Raw genomic sequence first — 18,341 nt, 5'->3', positions numbered from 1 at the left:
GTTAATCTTAAAGTTGCTAATAATATCTTATAATATCTGTTGCATCTACTTAAACTGTAATATAATTGAACTCGATTGATTTGTCAAGGAAGACAGATCTTAAGTATTAAATTGGCGTCGATTGGTAATACCTACCAAGTCAAGTCTGAGGAAACGGAATCAAAGAGATATGCCTAATGAAGACTATTGTGTATTTTGTTATATGTATGTTTTGCATGCCTTTGTTTTGTATTTTTTTTATACATTTATTTTATTATATATATACTCTTAGTGCGACCCATTGAAATAGATCGCAGATATATGAAATACAAATATGTAGAGATATACATACATATGTACATATAATTATAACAGCAATGCCTTTCTTTGTTTTTTGTTTTTGGAAGTCTTATGCGTCTAAATTAATGTAAATAAATACTTTTCTCTCAATTGAATAGACAGATATATATATATATATGTATATGTTTATATGTATATGTATAATTATTTACTATATTTGCATAAATCTGTAACATAAATTTATAAATTAAATAGGACTAGGAACCAGTACAAAGTATTAGAAAAAATGTTCCGAAATCAGAATAAATTTATACATACTATTTGGGGAACAACGATGCGATGATTTGAAAGGGCCTAAATATTGTTAAATTCTAGTTCTATTATAAAAATATATCTTTATCTGTATGTATGTTAAATAGTAGTAATGTGGTGCTAACATTTAATCGGTGAAACAATGATCGTAATTGAATTGGAAACCAGACACAGAGAGACAGATAGAGTGGAGTACCATAATTCTATACCACTAGATAATTCGTGTGCAAGCTCTGATATATTCTGATTCAGCTCTCAAATGTTAAAGAAATTTTCCTATACACAATCCCGAGATTAAAATTAAAAAACTCCCAACATTATGAAAATCGCTTAAGAAAGATAAAACATGATGTTCTAACGAATATGGCTAACCACCTTGTCCATTTCCCATTGATTGTTGTTGCTGTTGCTGCTGCTGCTGCTGTTGCTGATGTTGTTGGTGTTGCTGCTGTTGCTTTTTCTTGTCGAAAATGGATAATTTGGATTTAACAGCTCCCTCACAGACCATAATGCGCTGTTGTTGCGGCTTCTTGTCCAGCTCGAAACAAATCGAGTCGGGACTCAGGTGCCGCTTAAAGTCCGAATACCTATGCGAATCATACGACAGATAGTTGGACCCCAGCGCTGAGGCAGCCACAGCAGCTGCCACAGTGCCGTTGCCATTGCGATTGCACATTGAAGCGGGCAATGATTCCTGCCGTTTCCTCTCAAAGTACTCGACAATTTTTGCTATCTGTGCGGACCGCGTGGTCGGCAATGCGGTAAAGGAACGATCGTCCCACAGCAGCGAGTCCGAGCTGATGTCATCCGAGCTGTCCGTGTAGATCGAGGAAGTGCGATTCTTGCAGTACAGCAATTGATTGGTGGCAAACGGACTGCGCTGCAGCAGCGAGTGTATCTCGGAATCAAGTGCCAATCGATTGATTAGGCCAGCTGTCGTCGCCGTCATCTGTGAGTCGCCGCCCACCAGCGAATGGTGACAGGTGTAACGTCGATGATGCGTGGGCGGCGCCATAATTTCGGCGTCCAGCTCGTCCGTCGAGTCGAGCGCTGTCGACGACGATGTATTGCCGCCACCTGTGATGGCTGTCGCCTCGTTATCGATAAACAGCACGGACGACGACGCTGTGGGCGAGTCGCTGTGATGCTGCTGTGGCGTGACGGCAGCAGCAGCCACCATTGCGCTAGTCGATGAAGGCGTTGCATAATAGCAGCATCGACACAGGCTGGCCAATTTATCACTGCAAACGAAATACAAATTGATTAATATTTTTACTGCCGGCAAATACCTTAGGCGCACTCACTTTAGTTTATTACTAGCCAAGTTCAATGATTTCAATTGGTCGTAGCAGCAGCTGCTGCTGCTGCCACTGCCAACAACCAGCGAGCCGATGCCGCAGAGCTGCCGCGTGTAGCTGGTGTTTGTGGTAGCTGCATCCGACTCCTCGTTGAAGCACGAGAAGAAGCCGCTTTCGATGGAGTCGCGCCGGGTCAAATTTCGTTTGGTCGGCAGCAGGTCGCACGAGTTTTTCAGTCCATTTAGCTCAAAGTCTGTGGGTGCAGGGTTAGTGGCTGGGATTTCTTCGGGTGGGGGGGATTTCGAGGCAGCATCCTTTTCCGATAAACTACTCTGGGACAACTCGTTACCGCCGTACTCAACCTGATTATTGCCCGAAATCATATCAGTTGTGGTTAAATTCAATGACGTTAATGTATTGGCGGAATTACTTGTCTTCAGCAAGGTCGCCACCTCAAGCTCGCTATTGCTGTACTTCATAATAGTGCCGCTACTGCCTCGAAAAAGCGGGTGCGTGTAGAGGGAGTTGGCGCGGTACTTGCGCGCCACCGGCATTGCCGCGGGACGGACGGCGCTGTCGTCGCTGCTCGATTCAGCGTCCGCGCAATTGCCACCGCCGTCCAGATCTTCGCCCTCTGAGTTGCAATAGTCGCAGTCGTCGATGTCGGTCAGGACTGGTGTGGGAAGCGCAGTCGCTGCCGGCGCTTCACTAGCTTCACTGGCGGCTACACTGGCAGCATTGCTGCTTCGCTGAGGCAACTTCAGTTCGATGGCGCTGTATTTACGCGTTAGCTGCGGGGATGCTGGTAGACTCTTTGGTTCGGTACAGCTGGCTGTTGGTGGCGCACCGCTCGCATTGGGCTCAAGCTCCGCGCCTGCGGTCACACCTTTGGCTTGCATTGCGACGAGCTCCTTGAAAAACGGCGCCGTCATCTCAAAGCACGAGCTGAACAAATCGCCCACGCCCGCTGCGTATGTCTTTGGATTGGCGCCCAGTATCTTCTTGACGCCGCGGAGCTGCGCCAGCGCCGTAAATGGATTCGGTTTCACCCCGTTGGGGTCCTTCGTTGTCGTTGGTTTGTATTGCGGATCTTTAAGGCACATTGTTTCACCGACTTTGCGCAGCGTCAAGACCGCCGGCACCAGTGGAATTATCAATGGTGAATCCGACAGTTTCGTTGTTGTTGTTGTTGCCGTTGTCGTTGGTAAAAGGACCGTCGCCGTTTGCGGGTCGCCCACCTGTCGCGGCGGCGTCGGCGAGTGCGTCGAGGATCGCTGCCGCTGCATTTGATGACATCGCGCCTTGTCACTGGGCGACGTATGCAGCGGAAAGTGTATTATGTTCTCGCTGAGCGAACGACGATGAAGCAGAATTTCAGCTTCTAGTTTCTGTGTGGCGCGGCGAACGCGCGACTTCAAAATATGCTCGTCGTCATATTCGGCACTGTCGGCCAACCAGTTGGGCGTGCCCGGCATAGCGGCCGAGGCTGATTTACAGCTAATTCCGGTACTGGGAAATCGAAACCCATCCTCATCCACGTCACGCTGGCAACGCGGTGTCAGCACACCTGCCGGCGCTGTAAATATGTTTTCGACAGTCGACGACGCCGTGTTGGCCAATGGGATTGCGCTCTCTATATCACTGCCGATCGGCGAGCAATTGATCAGCTCCAGCGAGCTCATCGGACTCGCGCACCTCGACTCCTGTTCGCACTTCTCTAGAAGTAGTGTCAGCTTCTTAGTCGCATCGCTGAAAGTGGGTCGACTTTTCGGATCGTACTGCAATGAGAGGGGAAATGTTAGCTTCACTCATTTCTTCACTCACAGCACATCTTGAGTACTTACTAGACAACAGTAGAAGGCCAGCCTTAAGAATACAGGGGGAGTGTCCATGGGACAGAGCTCGACAAAGGCCAGGTAATCCAAGCCAAACGAGGCTGTACGCGGCATCAGGTCGGGATCGGCTTCGATGCGCGCAATGATCTCACACAGAATGATGCCGAATGAAAATACGTCGCTCGTCTGATCGTACCACTGGCCCTTCAAGCACTCCGGACTGACCCAGTACGGCGAGCCAACTGTCTCCAAGCGTGTCTTCCCGCTGCAAGTAAATAAAAAACTTAGTTAATTAAAGCATATTGAGATTGAAAGAACTTTTGAACTTACGATTTCACTGGAATCTTAGCTGCCAATCCAAAGTCACCGACAACAGCTTCGTATTGGCCATCTGCCAGATGGCGTACAAGCACGTTCTATGAGAGACGAAATCAACTTGTTAATTACAGCTCTAGTTGGCTGTTATGCTCAATGCAAGCCTACCTTGCTGGTCAAGTCTCTGTGGAAAATGCCCGCATCGTGTAAATAAGTCATTCCTCTCGATATACCAAGGGCCAGTCTTACTTTCTGTGCGGCGCTGAGAGGCAGCTCCTTGTTGGCCAGGAGCTGCTCAAGTGAGCCGCCGTTGATGTATTCCGTCAGGGCATGCAGCTGTCCCTCGTGCACACACACGCCCATGAAGCTAGAAAGGAGTTGAGGAAGGGAATTATTATGTGAAATAAACTATATATATGAAAAACAGGAAACTGCTCAGATTAAGTTTAGATTAGATTGGATCAGATTAGAGTTTTATATTACTATATTTAATATATACGCTCATTTATAATGAAATAAATTGATCGATTAGCCTTAAGACAGACGGACAGTTAGACCGAAAATACTGTCAGTGAAGAAGTCTGATCGACAGCATATCATTTGCTGAAGCTGATTAATAGAAGCTAAACAAGTTGTATATTTACTCTAGTGCAGCAACGCCTTCAGTCTCTTACGTTAATTGGGAGTTACAAAACCGCATGCCCCCTAATGAGCATTGCACAGTGGTCCAGGGTATTAGAGCACTCACCTCAGTATGTTAGCATGAGATAATTTATTAAGCAACTGCACTTCCCGCAACATGTTCGGTCGATTGGCGCGCAATTGATTCATTTTCAGCACCATCACCTGTCCAGTTGTGCGATGAGTGACCTAAATAATGCAGAAGAGGCAGCATGAAACGATTATTAATTATATATATTTCATAAAGATGCATTACATAGATATAAACACAGCTGTGCTCATGAAAATAGGAGTGCAGCTGTTGGCAAAATTTAATAACTAAATAAAAATATTTAAGACTAATGTAATAGGAAAATAATTAACAACAGCGAATCAAATAAAATAAATATATTTCAGTTATATGACTCTTCCACTTAATATCAATATCAATATATGTATGTCATATGGAAACTGCTTCAGCTTACATAGAGAATATATAGTATCTAAGCAAAGAATTCGAGATCTTCAGCTGGAAGATGCATTCAGAACTTGCTGAAAAGTCACCGATAAAGCAGGCAGCTCTACGGCTAGGCAATTGATAAGCCTCTCTGATGGCATAACGCATCGCATGTGGACATTTTTGAATAGGGTGATGGCAATGGCTGTTACTTAAACACTTGTTTGCTCATGCTATGCTCATAGTTTTCACTTTCAACTCGTCGAGGAATGGCCATTGCGGAAATAAAAAACAACAAGACGTCGCCAAATGCCGCAACTCGACAGAAAAAACAAAAACAAAAAAACAAAAACACATCCTTTTTGAACAGCCAAAAACCAAAATTGAGCAGTAAAGTTAACAACAGCTTCGAAAACCAGTCGAACGAACGCCCGAGACGTCCATCTGAAGCGAACCTGACAGCAGGTTACGAAAAGCGGCAGAAAAAGTCAAATAAAACCCGCCTGCTGTACAATTCAGTTGCAGCCTGGCTAGGCTAGTTGGCTGGCTGCCTGCAGCTCTGCTCGTCTCATTTGGGGGGATATTCCCAAATGGCCAAACGAGTTTCATATGGCGGCATTGACCACGCTTCAAATCGATTGCATCGCATCGCCAGCTCTTTAGTTTATTATTTTTTGTTTTTCTTTCATTTTTCTGTTGTTAACTATTTCCACATGCAATTTTGCTTTGCTGTTAACAAATATTTAATACGATTTCAACTTGATTTTCGTTTGAACATGTTTTTTATATACATATATATATATATATATATTTAAGTCGCTGCACAAAGCAAATTTCGTATAACATCTCATTGAAGTCATTTCACTAATGAAATGGTAAAACATAATGTCAAATAATCACATTTGCGTTCTGTGGCAATCAACTGCATTGCTCAAACGTTTCCTGGCCCTACGTTTCCTATGACCAAATGGGTATATTGGCTCGCGACGGTCTACATACAGACGTGACATATTTTATATTCGCCAAAATTACTTTTCATTGGCATTCTTATCTTAAAAGGTATATAGATATATTTATATTCCTGGCCTTATCTAGAGTTTGTCTATTTAAATGAAGCTTGCAGCTGGGAATAGAGAGACCTAAAAATTGGAATATACACTGGAGTAGAGGGGTACTTTACACCTATTTCATCTCATAATCATTATTTTACTTTAGTTCAATAAGATTAGATTATGGATCGATTAGATTACTTTATTTTAGATATGTTCGTTTTAGCCACATATGTATATAGATGCTTAATATATGTATATATACTTGACATGTTTTCAAAGAATAAGTATACAGAGGTATATATGTATATTGTATTTAGTACTAAGTGCAAGAATCCATATATGTATTCTCATCTATGTCCTTCTGATTATATAAAAGTCTGCATAGGACCCTCTATATATGTACTTCTCAATATAAACTGCTTAGGCTCTACTAGTATAATATAATCTATATATAAGTCCTTTAAATATAACTGTCCATCACTCCATATAAACTCCTGTATGCACTTCTCTTATCTATTTAAGCCCCCTATTACTGTACCATCAATATTTATATGAATATATATGAATATTGGAGGTATTCTAAGCTGTTTTCAGAGTAGTTCCAGCTCGGCTAGTTTTAGCGCTTGAGTTAAGCTGCTCTGCTTTGTTTACTCTACAACTCTCTATTGTTTACTGAATTTAGTGGTTTTGGTGGGCCATAAACGAGTATTATGTAGTCGCTTGCGCCCCACTGGCTCATTCACTGTAATTCTATTTTCTCCATTTATATGTATTATTTCAATTTAAGTAATGCTTTTTCTCATAACAAGTTTCATTACCGCTAACTCTTGATGCAGGGTTCTATAATTATAAATATTTAATGGTATGTGCATACAACTAAATCTATATATATGTATATGTATGTATTTGTTTCTGTAGACCAGTATTTGAAAAGAAGATCGTCGAGTAGTGTCGCTACCGTTGCCCAGTTCTGAGCAGTTGATTGAGGTCGTAACCATTAGCAAAACTAAACAGTTAGCCATTCGTCCGACCAGAATGGAATTTGGCCCAGTTTGCTTTCTTTCTATTTTTTCGCGTTGCCTCCAGTCTCTAGTATCTGTATCTAGACGTTCAACTTGCTTTTCGTCGTTTTGGACATGCTTCCACTACTCCAAGTTGTGCAACTCATCAACGCCAAAGTGAGCTCCAAGCCACAGCCAACAATCTCTTTGAAGCAAGTGTATGCGACGCAAGTATGACGATGGCTAAACGGTTTTTCGTTTTTTGTTCCCCTTTGCTGTCCCCTTTGTTAACAAGTAAATGCTCACGTGTGTATGTATGTATGTACATCTCATATCATTGGCAATTTGCTCTTCAGATTAAGGCTTTTACTTAATCTATTAGCCATAATCTGTTTTCTTGTTAAGTGAATCAAATGCCGCCTTGAAGTACTTTTTGACTACGTTGCTAAGTAGTTGTCGGCATTTTCGTACAGGGTATTAAGACTTGAGTCAGCAAATCTGTCACGCATAGTTCGGATACTTTTATAAACCAATTAACATTACGTTTACTTGAGTCATGCCCAATTTGTCATACAGTATTGCTCGAAAACTTTGCCTCTATGGCATACGTCGAGTATGATTAGGCTAAGAACTACCCTGTACTTTGTCCAGTGGTGCCTGACCAATTTTTAGCTAATCTATTAACAGATATACTTATATAAATATCTTCAACTATGATGAGTATTCTTGTGCGAGTCTTCAGCTAAAGCTGTATATCGATTTTAATAGAGATCGATAATTTAAAGGATACACTAAAATATATGTATATGAACTATAAATAAGTAATCAATAAATCTCCAGCTCCATTGTCTTCCGTTCCCCCTTCTCTCTCTCTCTCTCTCTCTCTGTATACATTCGAGTCAATATTTTCCGCTTTCAATAGAGTTCAAGGTAGAAAAAACTCGTTTGTTTTTTTGGCAATATATCTCACTTGTTAACTGTAACATCGAAAACATAGAAAAGTGAAATGCTGCAACAGGCAGTAACAAAATAAGAAATAAATAATTGCTTTTTACCCCATTCAAGATGAGTTACACACACACACACACACACACATACACATATAAATACAGTTGGCTGCACAGTTCGGGCCGTTGGCAAGAGGCATGCCACAGACAGCTAAGCTGCGCTTCAGAGCTCATTCAATTTCACATTTCACATTTCAAATGTGAGAAAATAATATTTATTGTTAAGAGTTTGAACTGGAGTTGTTTGCGCTGAGCTTGGCTCTTCACTTTGTTTTTTTTTTTTTTTTTTTTTAAGCTCGTGGCAATAAATTATCCATAATATCTATATACATATACATATAAATACAATTTATATATATATATATATATATATATATGAGACCTCCATAAAGTACAATAACCGACGTACCCCCACTTCCCATACACGAATATTTTTGTTGTTTTTTTTGTTTTTGATTCATTAAGTTTTTTCTTTTAATTATTGCGTGTCGAGAAAAAAGAAAGTATGTATCAATTGCCTTTGCTTCTGTTTTTGCTGTTGTTGTGTTGTGTTAGAAAAGCAAAAAGAAAGAAATATTTGAAATATTGTTGATTAAATGTTTAAGCTTATCATATGTACAATATATTGTTGAAGAAGTCAGAGCACTTCACAAGAAATTACTTTTCATGTTGAGCGAACCTCATTTTCGTGTGGGGGGGAGTTTCGTGAATTTCATGTTGAGATCTCTATTACATTTCACACTTTTTGAGTGTGCGCTTGAGTCACAAATTGAGTTGTTCTGCCTCTCCACTGAAAGTGTAACGAGTATATTGGTTGGAGTCTTAACCATAAATTTCTAATTAGAATCTCTCTTAAACAGACGCTTGGTGAAGAGTATCTTTAAGTCGTTTCTAATCAACATCTCAAATTTTCCAATATGAGTCAAGATTACAGCTCGATAGAACGCTTCTGCTATGGCAAAAATATAAGCGAAGGTATCCCCTGGTCGAGCATACCCGCCCGCTGCCCTCTTGCTGTCTCATAAAAATTATTAAAAAAGACCGCAGCAACAACAAAATGTTTATTTTTTGGCACATTCACAAATTTATTGAAAATTTGTAGGCAAACGAAGAAATTGTGGCTTTTAGCACGCGACGTGGGGCGCGCGTAGAACCGAAATAGATAATATTTGTGGGTGTCTGGCAGTGGCAGCGGACCACGGATGAAATTCCCAATTCATTGTGAAATTTATAGGATCTTGGGCAACACTGCGTCTTACCTAAAACACAAGACATTTGATCTTATATGCTAATGCCGGGCAAGGCCACGCCACGCCGATGCATAATGTGATTTCTTCTTTGATAAACATGTGTAAATATTTGCTACATATATTTCAATTACAGTATAAATATGCAGATCCAAGCTTAAAACAAAGCATTGGCAACGGCCGGCCATAACAAACGATTACGGTACTACTGATCTATAACGTGTGGTTATACCATATTATATAAGCCTTTAACAGACTTTCGATCGCCGCGCCATTTGTTGCCTTTGTTTTGTTTTGTTTTCAATTTTCAGTTTTCAGTTTTCAGTTTTCAATGCGGTGTTATCGAGCTTCGCTTTTGTTATTGAAAGTGTTTTTGCCGGCTGATTAGTGCGTTAAATATTTTTACCATTTTTTGCCAAACTCTGTTATTTGTTATGCAAATGTATTTTCCTTTCAATTTTTGTTGCGTTTTGTGCTCGAACTCGATTTGACAACTCCACTAACAGACTAACTGTAAACACTTTACGGCATTCAATTTAAATAGATCAATAGGAATGCCCGACTCTGTCATACCCTAATACCACTAAACACCCAAATAAACACGCTTAAACGGAAATCGTTAACATAAGCTCCATAAACGTCTAACATAAATATAACATGGGAAATTATTTGTTTTCTTCAATTTGAGGGATCATATTTAAAACTTGAACCTTAAGTCTTTCATTAAAGCAACAAAAATACCGAGCTTAGACTTGCCAGATAATCGATAATTACCAAAGTAAGTCACCCTATTGAACAATATAAAAATGATGTACTACATCATATAATGCCACATTATGGTATACGGGATATCTCTTATACAGTTGTTAGATTTTTTTACACTCTACTCAACTCCCATCTATTTGCATAAAAATGTCGCTAGTATCTGAAACCCTGAACTCAATTCCAAAACTTGCCTAATTGTGCTTGGCATTAATGCAACTCGTGTAGTTTGCGCTTAATTTCCGCATGATATACACACGTAAGGCCTAGCACGTAGCAAGACGATCGATCGATAGGCATTTTTTAAATTTGAATGCCTTATCATTATAATAAAAAATATAATTTGATTCGACAATGGGCCATGCTCTGAAGTGCTATGATTAACTGTAACATTTATGACAATACAGAAATGTAATTTATTATAGGCTATACAAAACCTACGCCAGCTATACTAGTAAGTCAAAGGCCCTAGTTGGTAACTAATTATTCCTGGCTACTATAAATAACATTTATGACATTTTTCATTTGTTTATTATATGAAAATCAGAAATTCATTACCAAATCTTTTCAAACTATTAGTACCAGATATAAGTAGTGTAACGACTTCTACTACAGTTATTTGGGGAAATTTGGAATCATACTGCAAGATGTGAAGTGAACGCACTCCAGACAATACAACTACTTAGCCAGCGTCACACAGCATGTTGTTAATTAGTCTATGCGTAACTGGAAGAGAAAAACATACCCACACAATGGTAAAAACTAAATGCCATAAGAGGCAATGGACTGCTGCTGCCTGCACAGCAATATTATTTATAAGATGCATTGAGAAATTCGCACGCGAATATTGTCTGCGGCATTTGGCTATTCGAGGCATTAGAAAGCATAAATTAAATTCATTATATGGTTTTCTTCACTTATTATTATCATATAAAAGGCCTAAAAATAACTAATTTCACTTATGAAATTCAACAAATGAAGTGAATCATCTATCAATGGCCATCAAAAAAATATAATGCGTGAAATTTGTCTTTGTATTTGTATACCCTGTACCTTTTAATGAAGTGCTGTCATGTTTCTTCTTTAGTGTTAGTTTATTAGAATGGGTATTTCATAGTCGGACACTCCCAACTTGAGAGCTCTCACTTATTGTCAAAGGGCTTCTCAAAAACATCAATGTAATTAGTTTAACATCTGGTTTCAGTCTATAAGAGTGTTAACTTATAGTTTCGTACTTACCCTGTACACTTCCGAGAAGAACCCTGAGCCGATTTTCTCCTTAACAAAGTCGTCGACAGAATATAATGCGGAGACGGCAGTACGTAGAGCGCGACATGAGGACCCAGTGACCAGGCGGTCCGATGATATTGTCCGCATAACAGATGTCGGCGGTGGATGGTCGTGGCTGGTGCTTTTAGTACTCCAATTGGTGTTGTTAATAACACTATTGCTGAGCCCGCCCGCTGACAGCTCGGCCGTCGGCTCGCCAACTCTATGAGACACTGAGCACATGCCCGATGTGCTGCTGTCTCGCCACAGATTCGGCGATGCGTCCACTTGATCACAAGACTTGTTATGAATATTATTAGTGTTGTTGTTAATGTTGCTACTGCAGCTGGTGCTGCTGCTGCTGCTGCTGGTGGTGGTGGTGGTAGTGGTGCTGCTCTCTGGGGGACCAGGTCCACTGTGTTGGTTTAGATTCATTATTATCAGCTATGACGTATTTTTGTTAGATGTGTTGGCTCTTCTGCTCGATGTTGTTGTTGCGTTTGCTGTTGTTGTTTCTGTTGTTGTTGTTGCTGTTGGCAGGTGGGTAAGGATCTGCTGAAGTAGGCCTTGGATTAGTGGCAGCTCTTAAAAGCTGCGTAGCTCTGCTGAAATTACATTGGCCACGATTCGAGGGATGCGGCGACTGAGCCTTAACGCGATTGCGGAATATCCTCAATGTTTTATGTTGGGCGCTTAAATTTTTTACCTATTTACTTTCTCTTATTGAGGCTCACCAATTTCTTATACCTATTTGGCCAAATCATTTAACAAACTTTCGAGACAAGAAAAAAAAAAAAAAAAAAAAAAAAAACCTATTGGTATCTATATAAATAAGGATATGAAAATCGAACGGAAAACGAAAATTTGGGATAATTAAAAATGACGAGAAACTCCAGCAACTCTGATATTTTCAAGTGAATTTCCCGTTTGGCACAATCTTGTTGGAAGATTTTGGAATCGGAAGCGCTTTGCAATTCTGTGGAAGAAAGAAGAATGAATATACAATTTAGTAAAGTAATAATTATAACTATTTAACATATTTAACAAACTGATAGTAGTCAGGCCCAATTTCACCCATATAGCTTCTAATTGGTGGTTGATTTTTATCTTTCTTATCTTTTTTAAATATTCGATATCGAGCTTAAATTATAATTATTATGGCATAACATCTAGTAAGTCTTATGAGCTACATACATATGTATGCATATAATCTCAACTCATTCCCTTATTATTTATATTTTATATTTTGAGCGAAGGCATTTTAATTTACACTCTAAAAATACAGATTTTATACATTTTTGTTTATGATTACCTCCCCCCGCAACCTCCCAGATTTGCAAAAACAAGTCTATAGGCTATAGGCACATGTGACACCTGACAGATACACACATCTGCATGTCGTTATCATACAACAAAAATTCTGATTAGCAAAGTCCAACTGGAACACAAGCTATTCAGCAATTAATTTCCCATAGCAAATCCCAATAGGCACGTGCTTATGTGTGTGTGTGTGTGCGTGTGCGTGTGCGTGTGCTTGAATGTTTTTTCGCATATACATACATAGTTATTTGTGTTTGCATACAAAAAAGCTTTTGATGGTTCAAATACCAGTTTCGCATACTGTTGAGAGTATCCACAAGTCCGGCACTCCCTGCTGAAGCACTCTCACGTGTCATTAACTTATTTATTTAGTAATTTCATGTGTACAATTTGTGCAGAGTAAATTTAGAGCTGTTTGCTTTTGATAAGAACACTCGTTTTATTGCGATTAAACACACGTTCATTTTAACGTTTTTAATGCTGATAAAAATAAACATTGCTAACAATCTACGTAAAGCATTTTTTTTTTTTTGTGCCATTGACTTTGAGTAGCATATTTTAGATTTACAATGGCAATAAATGCTAAAATTTTCCAGAAGTTGGAAAAGAATGTTAGCTAACCGCCTGCCTGATTAATGATGACATAACAACGTTGTTGTTACTATTCCGTTCTAATCATAAAAAGAAATAGAAAAAATTATCAACAAATAAACAAAATAACAACAACAACGACAACAACAGCAATACAAGCTAGCAATTTGATTTGCACCTTTTTATCAGCGAATTGCCGATAAGATAGTAGCAGAAAAAATAGCCTAGCAAATCTACAAATTGGGAATACAAAATTTTGCCAGCAATCGAAATAGTTCCAGTTGTCGAATACTTATTAGACTCGACGACTATGTTATTTGATGTTATTGGCTGTTACTTATACTGTTAACCAAATTCTTATTAGACTCGACTACTATGTTATATAACCGTTGAGGGTCAGGCTTAGTACAAGAAACACTGTTAGCTAACAGAAAGATCCCTTACACTTAGTGCTATGTTATATAACAGTTTAGGGTCAGGCTTAGTACAAGAAACACTGTTAGCTAACAGAAAGATCCCTTACACTTAGCGCTGACTAAACGGTATCTCATTTGAGCTCTGTTGGCTGTCTCGCTAGGGTTAACACAAAGTGCCTAAATCGAAAAGTAAATATGATAAATGATTCAATTTTCTTTTATTCAATTTACCTAAAATGCTGCGGCACGACGGCGCATAGCATTGAATTGAATGCAAAGTTCAAGGCTGCCTAGGTATGTGCGCAGCTAGCGAATTCATGCCTTAAAGGCATCAGCAGGAATGCGGCTGCCATTGCCAATAATACCCTGTACCATGCTGGCCGGCGTGTGCATCGGTTTCTATTCCCAAATTGAGCTGCTCTAGGCGCAGTAAATGCAATTTCGCAGTACAGATCTAGCCTTTTTTGTCAACTGACTAGTCGGAAACTATTTTCTTAGCCAGAAAAACACTCTTTGTTAGTTCTTATCTAAGCAAAGTATAAATGATGTCTCAGCTAATACCCTGCTAGATTTAATTCCAGCAACTTGTACAGTGAAATAAAAGAACAAAAAGCAATATGTAAATTGTATGTGATTAACTCGTATACAAAGCGTTGCAAAGAGTTGTGAAAAAAAAATTAACAAATATAAAGGAAAATGGAACAAGGCCCACAAAGGAACTTAAACTCATAAAAACAAATTTAATTTATGGAGTATAAAATTGCTTTTGTTTTTGCTTTTACAATGCCAGAATACCCCATTTTTTACCCTTTGCCATATTTTCCGGCATGTTATCTATTTCGTTATCTATCGCCAATTAACATATTGGTTTAATTTCGCCATAAACTGCAAGTAGAATGGCGACTGGAAGATAAATTAGGCTAGAAGACATAGCAGAGAAAACAAAAGAAAGCGCAAAAGCCGAGTGAATGCAGCTAACAAAGCAAGTGCAAAGCAAAATGCGAATTGGAAAACATTTCAATGGTTTTTGTCCATTAGCACCGATCCGAAATCCAATAAGAACCAACTGAATCACTGACTTCAAATAGTGGGACTGCACATATGACATATGTATGTATGCACATATATGCAGGCACACATATGTACAGTATATATGTATGTATACATTCACAAAAACAGAAACATCTCACAACGAAAACAAACACAATGCTGGCTTATATGTATGAGTGTGACTATGAATGGATTCACATAATAATAAGTGAAACATCTGTCGCAGCATTGGCATTTTCCGTTGAAAAGTGGCTTTCCACCAAACGAAAAAAGCGTTGGTATTGGGGAAAATAGCAGACACTAAGACTGAGCCCCGTCCGCATCGTCTGCGCGCGAGTGTTGTGTTGGTGTGATTGTGAGAATGTGTGTGTGTTATTTTTACATTTCCGCTGCTTACAAAAATAAGTGCATGTAGCCAGCCATCCACATTAAACAGCATTCCAAGCATATACATACACAAGCACACACACACACACGTACACAGAAGAGGCGGTGGAGCAACATAACGGGGTAAAACCAGAGCAAATCCTCTGAATATGTATTTGTAAACAAACAAAATATATTTTCAACATATAAAAGAGATGTATATTTAGTTTTCGTCTGTGGTCAAATTATATATGCATATAATTGTATTGGGAAATATTGATGTACTGTCCCAGGCAAAGGTCACATCATCTATGGCAGAACCGCTTCCGACGAAAATGCAGCAGAAAAGAGAACGAAACATGTACCATGTAAACCCACACACAGATGCACATGCACACTGACGCACACACACTCACAGAATGCACACGCCTTCACAAAATTGTTAAGCGCAGGCATATGCATATTAAACAAGAATGTTTATATTTACGACTATACGACACACGTCCCACCCAAAGAATTCGTTTTTATTTTTGTTTTATTTCTTCACTGATAAAATATCTTAAGCAAACATTATTTACCAGTTATTTTCGTTTTTATAATCCAATAAGTACGCTGTGTATACATATGCACACATACATGTATGCGTCTGTCTGCGCTATTTGGCTGCAATTGTATTAATATGAAAACACAAGCACAAAATTTAACGCAAAAATCCTCTTGCGCGTTGTCGTTTTCAAAACTCCGAAATTTAGTTGGAAGCAAAATTTCACTAAATAATACGCTCGTCTTGTTTACTGCATACTATATACAATTGTAAACTAAAACACACACACACACACACATAAATATACACATACGGGTATGTATGAAGATTTATTGGACAACTACCAATTCATCATTTCACTATAACGTTTTCTACAATGCATTTTATGATGCTTGAATAACTTTATTTTTAAGTGCCGACAACTCTTACTATTTTTATATTTCTTTGCATTATTAGATGTGCTTATATTTGCACTAGCGAATCGTTTACAAACAAGTCGCGACGCGAACTCACGTCAAGCTCCGTTTCTGTCTGTAATCTGAACAATTAACATGGCGAGTGTGGCCGCATTGGATAAAGTAAATACCCCGTCAAATGCGTTCAGATTTTAATAATGGTTACTTTCAGTATTTTTTGGTATAAATACTTCACAAAACACAGTCACACATTTTTATGAACTTTGCTATTTTATTTAAACGAAATTTATTTGTAATGATAAATACGTATAACTTTACAATGCCTTTATTTATATGATAAACTATTTTTTATTTTTAATATATTTCATATACTTTCTCGCATTAAAGTTATCTTCCACTTCGTCCATGATCTTGACCTTTTTACGCGGCTTTCGAGCCTCCAAACGCGACTTACGCTCCGCCTCGGACAGTGTACTTAAATCCAATGGCAGCTGAACAGAATGGAATGTATGAAATATGTAAATATCGTTCTCCAAAATATGTTTCATCTTATATAATTACTTTGATTATTTTGCGAGGCTCGTGGTATCGAATGTTAATTGTAGATCCATCAGGGTGCACAACAACTGTCGGATAAGTACGACAGTAGACCGAACGATGAAGTCTCGTCACTGATGCAGTGGCCGATGAAAGGGCACGCGTCTGTTGTAATGCTTGAGGTAAAAGCTTAAGCATTTTAATAATATTATTATTAAATGCAATATTTTCAAGCAGCTGATAACCCAAATGTGTTCATTGAGTGTGACCAGTTATTGCGAGTAGAAAATGTGTCAGTTCTTTGCTTTGCAATCGGATGTCGGCAAGAGATATTCGATTGTTTCTGACGTCTGATTCGATAATTATTATCTTGTTGAAGTAAGTGGTGTGCAAAATCGTGTGTAAAATAAAACTATATAAAATTGTATAATACGATCTAAGGAATTCTCTTTGTGAACGTAATACATACGAAGAACTAAATGCTAATGTCCTGTGCTAAACTCGCACTAGCGATTATGAAAAATTTTGTGCTGCAATTAAGTTACATAATTATTGCAGAACAAATTTTTTGTGCACAGCTAAAAAAAAAAAAAAATTTCTAAAAGCTTAACATATAGTTTTTTGTACTTTAATGTCATTGCCATGCCATTCTCATCGTTTTTCCCTGTTTTCAGAATTGAACATAATAATAATGGCAGCACGCCGCATCGCTCAATCCTCGATTAACTGGTCTGCTCTGGCCGAGCGTGTGCCCGCTAACCAGAAAAGCAGCTTTGGTGCTTTCAAGACAAAATCGGACATTTACGTGCGTGCCGTGCTGGCCAATCCAGAGAATCCGCCAAAAATCGATTGGGCATACTACAAGAAATTGATTCCCGTCTCTGGTCTAGTCGATAACTTCCAGAAGCAATACGAGGCGTTGTCCGTGCCATACCCGAAGGACACTGTTTCCCAGCAGGTTGATTGCGAAATCGAGGAATCGAAGAGCGAGATTTCCAAGTACAAGAAGGAATCTGAGCAGCGCATTCAGAATTACCAGAAGGAAATTGCTCATTTGAAGTCATTGCTACCATACGATCAGATGACCATGGAAGATTATCGTGATGCATTCCCCGAAAGCGCATTGGATCCCATCAACAAACCCACTTTCTGGCCCCACACACCAGAAGAGCAAGTTGGCTACAAATCCAAGGAGCAGCTGGAGGCTGAGGCCCATGGACACCATTAAGCGCAAATGTGCATCTTGTTCAGCATGATATAAGTGTTTTGATTTAAATTATTGACATTTATGGAGTGCTATAAAAATCTTTAAAATCGAAAATAAAGTGAAGAAATTCGAAACGATTTTGGTATCTTCAATTTGCCTGAAGATTAATTGTATCTTTCGTTATGTTGAAATGTAGTTGAAACCAAGATAACCGACAGCTTCATGTTGATATAAAAGCAGTAGCAAATAAAGTGATCTTGCATATATATTTTCTTAGTTTTTTCTATTATTTATAAAGTATGCTATTGGAATACGTCAATCTCATTTATTGGGCATTGAGTAACGTAACGAATTTCGATTCATCGATAAGCAAATTTAGGAACAAAGAATAACATTAACA

At 38.9% G+C, this 18,341-nt stretch overlaps 3 protein-coding genes across 5 annotated transcripts; 1 reads left to right on the top strand and 2 right to left on the bottom strand.

The window, feature by feature from the left end:
• Positions 1-220: 220 nt before the first annotated feature.
• On the bottom strand, positions 221-16,343 carry cdi (serine/threonine kinase). Of its 2 annotated transcripts, none has more exons than XM_018101169.3 (8): positions 15,807-16,343; positions 11,465-12,460; positions 4,788-4,909; positions 4,208-4,406; positions 4,055-4,140; positions 3,734-3,989; positions 1,896-3,667; positions 221-1,832 (listed from the first exon to the last, which is right to left on the bottom strand). In XM_018101169.3, the coding sequence occupies exons 2-8, from the start codon at positions 11,927-11,929 to the stop codon at positions 959-961; spliced, it is 3,774 nt and encodes a 1,257-aa protein (XP_017956658.1). In that variant the 5' UTR covers positions 11,930-12,460; positions 15,807-16,343; the 3' UTR covers positions 221-958. The 2 variants fall into 2 exon arrangements, with proteins under 2 accessions (XP_017956658.1, XP_089114957.1); XM_089258831.1 differs by having other exon boundaries at positions 11,465-12,470; positions 15,816-16,343.
• Positions 16,344-16,510: 167 nt separating this feature from the next.
• mRpL55 (mitochondrial ribosomal protein L55) lies at positions 16,511-16,979 on the bottom strand. Its single transcript, XM_018101705.3, has 2 exons — positions 16,759-16,979; positions 16,511-16,688 (listed from the first exon to the last, which is right to left on the bottom strand). The coding sequence occupies exons 1-2, from the start codon at positions 16,930-16,932 to the stop codon at positions 16,539-16,541; spliced, it is 324 nt and encodes a 107-aa protein (XP_017957194.1). The 5' UTR covers positions 16,933-16,979; the 3' UTR covers positions 16,511-16,538.
• On the top strand, positions 16,973-18,075 carry ATPsynD (ATP synthase, subunit D). 2 transcript variants are annotated; one of them, XM_018101629.3, is made up of 2 exons: positions 16,973-17,112; positions 17,409-18,075. In XM_018101629.3, the coding sequence occupies exon 2, from the start codon at positions 17,426-17,428 to the stop codon at positions 17,960-17,962; it is 537 nt and encodes a 178-aa protein (XP_017957118.1). In that variant the 5' UTR covers positions 16,973-17,112; positions 17,409-17,425; the 3' UTR covers positions 17,963-18,075. The 2 variants fall into 2 exon arrangements, with proteins under 2 accessions (XP_017957118.1, XP_089115077.1); XM_089258951.1 differs by having other exon boundaries at positions 17,083-17,192.
• Positions 18,076-18,341: the final 266 nt, after the last annotated feature.

The sequence above is a fragment of the Drosophila navojoa genome, chromosome 2 (genome assembly GCF_054131105.1).
Source record: "Drosophila navojoa isolate 15081-1374.11 chromosome 2, UAZ_NAV_1.0, whole genome shotgun sequence".
Taxonomy (NCBI): Eukaryota; Metazoa; Arthropoda; class Insecta; order Diptera; family Drosophilidae; genus Drosophila; species Drosophila navojoa.
Note: the sequence above shows the minus strand (reverse complement) of the source record. Positions and strands in the feature narration are given on the sequence as shown.

Bases quoted from the DNA above. Each gene is read 5' to 3' on its own strand.
- cdi (XM_018101169.3), bottom strand. From the start codon at position 11,929: ATGAATCTAAACCAACACAGTGGACCTGGTCCCCCAGAGAGCAGCACC. The intron at 4,407-4,787 runs GTGAGTGCTCTA...ACTCCTTTCTAG, and splicing joins TCTCATGCTAACATACTGAG to CTTCATGGGCGTGTGTGTGC. The intron at 1,833-1,895 runs GTGAGTGCGCCT...TTTCGTTTGCAG, and splicing joins TTGGCTAGTAATAAACTAAA to TGATAAATTGGCCAGCCTGT.
- mRpL55 (XM_018101705.3), bottom strand. From the start codon at position 16,932: ATGCTTAAGCTTTTACCTCAAGCATTACAACAGACGCGTGCCCTTTCA. The intron at 16,689-16,758 runs GTAATTATATAA...CATTCTGTTCAG, and splicing joins AGCCTCGCAAAATAATCAAA to CTGCCATTGGATTTAAGTAC.
- ATPsynD (XM_018101629.3), top strand. From the start codon at position 17,426: ATGGCAGCACGCCGCATCGCTCAATCCTCGATTAACTGGTCTGCTCTG.